Raw genomic sequence first — 9,586 nt, 5'->3', positions numbered from 1 at the left:
TTTGAAGCTTGATGCATAACAAGATGAACAAGTGCATGTTGGCACTGCCTCCTAATATAGTGGTAAGCAGCACTTGAGGAAGCAAACGATTTTTTTAGAGCATTGGGATATTAAAAGGCACTTTTAGCCCTATTTTAGCCTAAAGGTAAAGCTTTGTACTCAATTAATCTCTTCAAACAAGATGAATTGTATTCATCGGGCCTGCCCTGTGTCTTTAATGTTTTAAGGAATATTTTTTAGTGTTGTATAAACAATTGAATGGTCCGGCCAATAAGCAAATTTTGTTCCATATAGTTCATTATTAAAGGAAGTATTAGTCCAAATGTGGTCAATTGTTGATCCATATATTGTTGTTGGTGTTGTGATGATTTGCTTCATGTGATGTGTTTCCATGAATTGTTGTAGGGTCCTTAAGTTTTTGTTTTGTTTTTCGCAGTCAATATTGAAGTCCTCGACAATGTAGGTAGGATGTTTGAAAGAGCTATATATACTAATCCATGTGATTTGATGTTGGATGGATCAAATTCTAAGTAATCCAGTGATAGCCCTTGTGATTGATGGATTGTTCTTACTACTACCAGTTGAATTGGAAATTGTGTTCTTGTTATGGTGTTTAGTTGGTTCTTTCCCACTTGAAATTCGTGTTGGATTTGTAGTATGGGTGTCTAATGTGTTGTTGTGCCATGGCCATAGAGATGGTTATTGTTGTATCTTGCTTTTCGGCCAATCTTATTGTTATGAAAGTGTATCCATAGTATTGGCTTTAGGGTAGTTGTGTTTGAGTTCATGAATATATCATCAGCCCCATTCACTAGATGATTGCTATAACGTCCAGATTTCCAAAGCATATTTCGATAATCATTCCCACTTTAAAGTTAAGTTGTTCGTGTAATCCCGCTATACACTTAGGGTCGTTTGGTATTTGTATTCTTTTGTTGCATTATTTGTGTTGCTTGTCCATTGCTTTTAGTAGATGCAGTTGCCTTGGTAGCAATTTGAACACGTTGTTGTGATTGTCTTTTAACACATTATTGTAAAACAAATGTGGAATTGTTTCTTTCTTCTCCATTTTCATATATTCTTTGTTTAGAATGTCTAAGTCATCTTGTGAATGTTTTCCTACCCTTATGTTATTTAGTATTGTCAGGAATTCCATATTATCTTGTCTCGTTAGATCTACGAGTTCGTAATATTTGAAGTATTCTCTCCATACTTGTTGTGCGGATGATATGAAATCATCTTTATCTGAGATGATATGAAGTCATATTTATCTGAGAAAACCCAATTTTCTTTTGTGGGGCTCTCTTGGCAAAGGTTGCCACAAAAGATGACATCCACGCTGCCAAATGGTTTTGAGTGATTGTGTTTAATTTCACGCATATTGCGCATATTTGCCGCATGAAAAGTGTTTTGGCCTACAAGTGAGATCTCATCAATTATAAGCAAATCCAATTTATCGTATAGTATTGATAGCTCATGAAGTTTCTCTGTCACAAGTGTTATGTATGTGGAAGTCATGAGTGGCAAATGTAATGTTGAATGTATAGCGTACCCACCAACGTTAAATGTTGCTCTACCTATGTATGCTAGGAGCAGTGCCCTCGGTTTTTCATCACTGCCTATGTTGTTGTGTGAGTAGTGTCTAAGCAATGCTTGTACCATCAACATTAATGTGAATTTCTTTCCTGTTCTAGTATTCCCAGTTAGAAATAAATGAGAAATAAATGTACTTTGTTGCCATTCTTTGTTCATTTTTTCCACATGATGTCATCCACAATGTGCCTCTACTTATTGTTTAATGTTTTGAATAGTTCATGATATTGCTCATTGGGCATTCTCTTATTTGTCTTTCTCGTCTCAATTGGCAACGTAGTATGTTTTGAAGACATTTGCATGTCTAATGCTATGTCATAGTGATCATGTGTAAATTGATTTTTTGTGTTGCTTGAGGATGCCATCCTTTCAGATGTTGTTGTTTCGTGGTCTGTTACTGGTAGTTTTGTCTTGTTAAAAAGTTTTTTATTATTGTCTATAGTTTCCTTGTTATCGATGTACATGTCATGCCATGATATGTTGTTGATGTTAAGGGAGTGTTCGTTGTCTTTGAATGGCATGTACAACATACATAATTCTCTATAGTAGATCTCTGGGTCCTTTGTTTGGTTGTAGTTATTGAATCATATTATTTTTTGTCTTCTCCTTGTCTTTGTTTATTGTTTGTTTGTGTTTTGCAAGGCATAGACTGTTAAGAATTGTCGGTCTCTTTTGATATTTTATGATAATATCATCGAAGAAGATGTCATTGTTGTGAGGGTCTAGCCTCTCCAACTGATAGCATCTTTTGAGTAGCAATGTGTGTTCTTGTGGGGGGCTTGTGTTGATGTATATAAAATCACGAGTGCTTCTAGTTAGCGGTAGAGACAACAAAAAATAAACTGCTTGTTGTGCACTAATGTGTTGTGTGTTTAATAATGCATTTCCAACCTCCCTTATCCTCTCGTTTGCAGGAGCCTTTGCTTTGATTGACTGGTTTAGTGCATTCTTAACGGCTTCACTTGTAGCCCAATCAACTTTTGCAATGTATGAAGTGCAATATGCCATTGCGCCATGTGGGTTTAATATTAATTGTATGTCAGTATTGACTCCCCATAATTTTGAGAATCTTGGGTTGAAGTTGTTTGTGTATATGTCCTTTGGTTCTCTTTTCATGAAAATGGATGGCTGCTTTATTTTTGAGCATAGAGCTAAAATGTAGTGAACCTCTGTTAGTCCGATGTGATTGAGAAAAGAGCCAAAATCTATTGTTTGTACAATATCTTGCTCAAGTGCTAAGTAGATAAGCTTTACGTTTTTGGAGTGTATAGCGTCGTTCGCATCATTTTCAAGTGGTTCCAATATTGTGGTTAGCCTCATTGGTGGTCTAGGAAACCAAACCTGCAATGTTTCTTCTTTCTTAAGCATGTTCTCCTATGTTTATGACTTTGCATTTCCTTCTCTTTTAAGTCCAGTAGCGATAGGTTTGTTGATATGTATTGATCACAATAAATTGTGTAATGTCTTCTTTACTACTTTTTTGAGTCTTGGAGTGTCTAAAGTCCATATACCACATAATACTTCATACCAGGTGATAGCAAAGTGGGAACTTACAATTCAAGATAGAAGGTTTGCAATGTCAATTGAAAATCTTTTTTTAAAGACAATGAAAATAATGGTCCAACAAGTCATTTCATCAACATTGGTCAGAATGCGCAAAGGAAAAATGAGGGAGCACAAACTGACTGCAAAGGGTGCTATAACTGACACAAACATTGAGAAAATATTACTATCCAACATTGGCTACAGGGATTTCATATGTTTAGGAACATCAATCGACTACAAACACAGCCTTTAAAAAAACATTTTTGCAATGCTGTGGCAGATAGGCGCCCCTACTTTTTTCATAACATTGTCTTCGACAGAAAGGCTTTGGACACCATTACAACAATGTCTACATGACTTGCAACCTCCTTGCAACAACCTTCCACTATGCCGAATACATTAACAACAAGTGCAGAAGTAAGGGAGTTGATTCGTTCAGACCCAATCACTATCGCACAATACTATGTTATACATAGATTTAAGGCGTTGAAACATTTGTTACAAAAGAATTCATCAATTTATATTGGTGTTTTAAATGTATCTTCCATGCCATTTCTACATGCAATCCTTGGTTCTGGACAATAGGATACTGTCTTCACATCCGATATATTTTCTTACTGATACCTTCAGCTGTGTATTTTTTGCCTGCTTCAAAGGATAAAGGTATGTGGAATTGCTCTCGCGGGTAAATCTCCACTGGCACTAATAAATTCATTTAGTCGTTCCTCATATTCTTTACTCCACGTAATATATCTTCTTTTCGTAGTGGTTTGATGAACTGTAGATATAGTGGGAGGGCTTCGTGTCTCATCTAGGAGTATTTGGTGGCACTCCTTATATCTATCACTTCCAGTTTGAAAGACACTTTTATGTTCTCCATCGAACATGATCACATTGTATGCAACTTTAAATGACAGTGACATGTGCGCTAAGACTTCATTCAGTAGTAGCATGGACGATGCTCCATTATGCACATATGCTGCTACATGTTGCCCTATCACCTCCTCTACTCTCACATCCTGCAAAATTCCAACAAGTAGAAAGAAAGCAGATTTGTGTGGTTCATTACTAGCTACAACCAATTCACATACATGTTGCTAAGTCCGCTATAATGTTGCAAGGGGAAGAGTTCAGGTAGGCATGTAATGATGTCCATGTTACTCTGATTAATGTCGTCCAATGCTTTTGATTTCTTGTTATCATATGCTTGCAAACGTTTGTCGTACTCCATCTTGTTTGGAAAGAGTATGTATGTTTTGTGCTATACGTTTGATTCGATTATGATGAGCAATAAAAAAATCAATTATCGTCGTTATTGTTGCATTAAGATGGTAGTGTTTTCTCCACGTTATAGTTGCAAAACTTCTCTCACAAATATTTGACTTCTACATTCACGATGTGTATGTAGTGAATGTGAGAATCTCGATATGCATTGTAGATGCCATGGAATGAGATTGTGCAACAAGACATAATGAACAATTGACATGCAATGAATAGCTTACTGTCCCACCCTCACTGGTTGCTTTAGGAACAATAGGGTAGAACGAGTCCACCTCTAGGTAGTCTCTATACTAGTCCACGAAGGCATGTGGGACAACTAAAGTTATTGTGTCACAGTTGTGCCAATCGGTGAAGTCCACACGAATGCATATGGGAGAGTTCGGATTGCAAGCACGGAATGTACCATACTTTGCCAATAACTTGCACTCAAAAGCAAATTGATAACGAATGAATTCAGACAAAAAGTCAATGCAAAGCATGGGTAGTGAGTTCCCTCCACCAATACACTTTTCAGCTAAGGGGACAATAGGCCCTGCACTATAATGATCACTATGGAGAGGGGGTGCATTGGTGTGCTTGTCTCTTAAACATGGGTTTGAGGTCCCTTCATCTTTTGAGTCTATTTTGATGCACGAACATTTCCCAACTGAAAGTTTGAATGATTGCAGAAGTAAGAACACTTGAACAATAAAGCAAATAAAAAACACATAACCATAATGTTCTACACACAAACTAAATAGAAAACACACAAATATTTGTGCCTCAAATTGTGTTCTGTTGTTGTAAACACGACAGAGGAGACACTGAAAAGGAAGCACATGATAAACCAATACTTTGAAATTGCAACACGTGTGGCAAAAGTTCCTCGGCTGTTAAATTGTCATGTATTCTTAGGGGCTTAGCACATGGGAAGAAATAGGATGGGAATGGGAAAAGGTGGTCCCAAGTGGTCCCATACATATTTCTATCCTATTCCCATCCTACCATGTGCTAACCAAAAAAGAACTAGGGATGGGTTTAGGAGGAAGAGGACACATGGCATCATTTCATGTGTTTAGGAGGTGGGGACCACTTGGGGTCAAGGATACATGTCATCCTTGCATGTTTTTGAATCCCTAAAAAAGGGGAACCCATTCTGGCTTGCCAAGGTCTAGAGGCCATGGTCTAAGATGGGAGAAAAAGTGGCTACTCCCATTCTAAATCCATCCTAGACCACTTGGTGTAGGATGGGAGTAATGATGACAAAAAGATCCCCAGCCTAAACCCATGCTAGCCCCATCCATGTGCTAAGGCCCTTACTTGCCTATCAAAGGCCACATTACAATGCACGTTACAATGCGAAAAACTGTCGTGTATTCTTCTTTTCCTTGGTACCAATGAATGCAAACAGATCAGCGGGTCCCCAATTAATGTCGTCAAAACCACTATGTTCTTAAAATAGATGGAATAGAGGGGGTTCCCAACAAATGCAGTCAAAACCAGTGCGTTCAACAAATGCAGTCAAAACCAGTGCGTTCTCTAAACAATAGAGCTAGTGTTGTCTCTATTCAAATTGACAAGGTGTAACAACACCCTTCGTATGTCGTGCAATATCCACACAAGCGAGGGTTCTTGAAGAAATATCCTGCACACGACTTGCCCATGAAAATCTATTTCACAACAATCGTTAACGATGATCTAAATATAGGTCAATCGCAACCTAATACAGCGTACCTTCTTCGTAAGCAAATTTTGCTGCTTCGCGAAATGCCCTCTTCAAAGATTTCTTGCCCTTATTCTCAATTGGCGCTTGCTTGACTCTCTGACATGCCGTGAACATCCACCCAGATTGGCAGATCCAATATCTGCACCTTGCGCATACGCCTTAGGGCCGATGATGCGAATAGAAGGGTCTGACAACAGGGAGATATGTTAGAAGAAATGACGCACACCGTAAGGAGACTTCTTAGATCAAATCACACAACACACAGTGGAACGGCAAAGATCACTACACACGTTGGATAGCTAGAGGAACGCCAAACGGTTCAAGTTCCTCCTTCATAGGTCATTTGCCCAGCCATATCTCCATCGCTCGAGATTTGCTAACGAGAAGAGATCGCTTCTCCACATACAATTATGAAGTAAGCCAGGAGCAACAATCACAACGAATTCTTAGCCCAGACCACGTAAAGACAGAAACAAATGGCATGCATAAGTGCTATTTTACCCGGGCGAGGCGTAAGTTGTGCTGTGCATTTTTTCGAACTACAAACATTTCCAGGCAGCTTTGGTTGATCAACCTCTTGCATGGCACAATGAGAGGTTTCCACCTCTTCTTTTTTATCTTGACCGAACTCTCATCGCCTCTGACAGCAAACAACAACAACGATTTGCTGAGATGACCATATCAAGTGCACCGAACTTGCATACAACGATTAAATTCTATGCACTCTTACCGATTACATCTGCAATGGTCGCATCATGGAGCGACACTAAGCTCGGATCACAGAGCTTTTCCAATTCTGCATAACACACAACGAGATCAACTCCACGAACGTACGATATGAAGGAAGGAAGATTTCAATGCACAAAAGCAAGTCCACAGAAGCAAGTACCCCTCTCGAAGGTCTTGCTGTTGGTCTCCATAGATTCACTGCGACGACAAGAACCGAGGCAGATAAATTCCAGAGTAATGAAACGAACAGAGTATGAGAATTGTGAACACATGGGTTCCTTATATAGGTGATAGGAGCGGTGGAAACCTCAACAAGCACAGACACCCATTGAGAACTCTGGGAGAGTCGGTCTGCAAACCGCATGACGATCCATTACACCGTAACGGACGACCCTTCCGATCCCTTAAGAGCTGCTACTCCATTTCGCTCTTCCACCACGGCCGCTTCCACTGGTACCAGCAACACTATTTTCTTTTTCTCATGCACCGTCCTGCACACAGTGCTACAAGAAATAGGCAGTTGCTTTCGGGCCAAGCAAGGAAACTTATTGCGACAGTGCGGAACACACAATGAACTGAGTCGCCTACGCAACGCAGGTGACCCAAGGGTGCACTGAAAGGCTCCATGGAAGGACGGACGAAGGCAAAGCACCAGAACTGCCCAGACGAAGCCAAAGCACCAGAACCGCACACCTGCTCCATATTTCGAAGAGGTCCAGAACCGCACAGCTGCACGCGAAACAGGAACAAGGAAAGACGTGAAGCCATGAGCACACCTCCATGCAAAAAGAACTCGTGCCACCGCCATGCAGGAGAAGGAAACGGCGACCCAATATCCGACGAGGTAACACGGGCACGACCAACATGCAATCGATAAATGTCACGAATCGATGATGCACACACGACGACAGACCACACAAGACCAGAAGGACGCGCAGACCATGTCACGACCACAACGTGCCAAAAACATTACATTCACAAACCATCCAATGAAAATGAAAGTAAATTGGAATAAATAAAAAATGTAATTTTCCCTAGCTGCACTTTCCATAAGCCTACCCACTAGGGAAGGCCAAAAATTACACTTGGAGAATGATCTCCATAAAAAGCAACCCAACTCAATTAACTTTTTTGAACAATGACATGTGGAAATTCACATTCTCCACCATAGCACTATCTCTAGGGAAGGAGTGTTAATTTCTTTCTTCCTTCCTTCCTTAAAAGACTAGAGTTGGGTCTCACAAGGTTATTTTCCTTGTCTTTTCTTAGAACCCTTTGTGCATAGCTTCCCTTGTTTTCACTAGGAAAGGGAAGGGCTTCCGGCATCCGGTGTTGCAGAGATGGAGGTGCACGTAGAAGCGACGGTGCCGCCTGAGGACTACCACGTTCCGCCGCCACCTCCAACTCATCATCCTCTTCACCACCACCATCCGCCGCCGCCGCCGCACCACCAGCACCACCACTATGCGCCGCCACCTCACCACCACCACCACCACTATGCGCCGCCACCTCACCACCACCACCACCACCACCAGAGCTCCCCTCCTCCTCTTCCCCCTTTTGCCCACCATCTCCACCACCACCACCACCACCACCCTCCCCTCACCCCTTTCCTCTGCCGCCGCTGTGGTTCATGGAACCTCCCCCCCTTCCCCCCTTCCTTTCACCCTCCTCCTTTTGCCTTCTCCCACCTAAACCTCCCCCCTCAACATCTCCAGATTCCCCCTCACCACTTGCAGCCGGTCGAAGCTCACCCGTCGGTCCCAGATGCTCTCGTCACCCCTGTAGAAGATGACGAAGACGATGAACCCGAATTTGTGCTTACCGATGAATGGATGGAGTTTTTTGCCAACTCTGAAGCCCGCCACAAAGAAAGTAAGTACCGCTGCTCCATGCTCCAATTACAGCTTGTTTTCGCAATTTTAATGAATTATTCCATTAGCTCCTTTACCTAGTCATCGAATTTTGTTGTTACAGAGAAGCGGCAGGAAAAGAAGGACGCGAAGGCAGCAAGAAAGGCCTCCAAAACACCTCCTGAGCGAGAACCTACAGATATTTAAGGGCTTTTGCCTCGCACTTGAATCAGTCCTTTCAGTGCCTGTGAAAGACTTGTGAGGCATCGTGAACGCGAATTTTTATGTGAACAATCGCAAATGCAAGTTCCACGTTGCTGTGATTTCGGTGTGATCTGCATGGTTGCAGAGCGACTGTTTATTTTGTTGTTCTTTCGTTTGTCCAGCTTTAGGTTTTAGGGTTTTTGAACAAAACAAAAAAACCCAGGCTTGATTGTTGTTGTATGAAGGTGATTGCCATAACGATGTTCGTTTTGGTGCATAAGCATACCAGTAAGCATGGTCTAGCCTCTTTTTTATACTCATGGCTCTTGAGAATGGGGCGACTAATGGAACTAATATGCAATAAAAGTAGACATCAAATAGCTCAGAAGTAGTAGCTTTTTCGCAGACTCTGTATGCTTAAAAATTGTAGCCTATTAATAGAATGAAAAGCACTTCTGTGCTGAAGGGGCACATGAACTCAACTCTAAGGTTTAGAATGAGCCTGCCTTAAATCCCATTTCAAATCACGTCAAGACTCAAGATGTTGCAAAATACAATGTGGGGGTTATATCGCACCCCTCTTTTCCTCCTCCATCCTGTGAAATGAGCTCATAGTAGCTCGAATGATGAAGCTCGAGGAACAGCTCATATTTGACGTTGTACAATACATGGTTTT

The 9,586-nt window shown here is 41.2% G+C and overlaps 1 protein-coding gene across 1 annotated transcript; it reads left to right on the top strand.

Moving 5' to 3' along the window:
* Positions 1-8,104: 8,104 nt before the first annotated feature.
* LOC147886260 (uncharacterized) lies at positions 8,105-9,228 on the top strand. The gene is made up of 2 exons (XM_087395813.1): positions 8,105-8,728; positions 8,831-9,228. Exons 1-2 carry the CDS (start codon positions 8,194-8,196, stop codon positions 8,911-8,913), a joined length of 618 nt encoding a protein of 205 aa, XP_087251939.1. The 5' UTR covers positions 8,105-8,193; the 3' UTR covers positions 8,914-9,228.
* The last annotated feature ends 358 nt before the right edge of the window (positions 9,229-9,586 follow it).

Source organism: Dipteris shenzhenensis, chromosome 24 (genome assembly GCF_047967505.1).
Source record: "Dipteris shenzhenensis isolate YYH24624 ecotype China chromosome 24, Dip_SZ_1.0, whole genome shotgun sequence".
Taxonomy (NCBI): Eukaryota; Viridiplantae; Streptophyta; class Polypodiopsida; order Gleicheniales; family Dipteridaceae; genus Dipteris; species Dipteris shenzhenensis.
The sequence above is the reverse complement of the archived record's forward strand: the minus strand, read 5'-3'. Positions and strand labels throughout refer to the sequence as shown.

Coding starts and splice junctions, on each gene's coding strand:
- LOC147886260 (XM_087395813.1), top strand. CDS start 8,194: ATGGAGGTGCACGTAGAAGCGACGGTGCCGCCTGAGGACTACCACGTT. Junction 8,729..8,830: donor TGAAGCCCGCCACAAAGAAA/GTAAGTACCGCT, acceptor TTGTTGTTACAG/AGAAGCGGCAGGAAAAGAAG.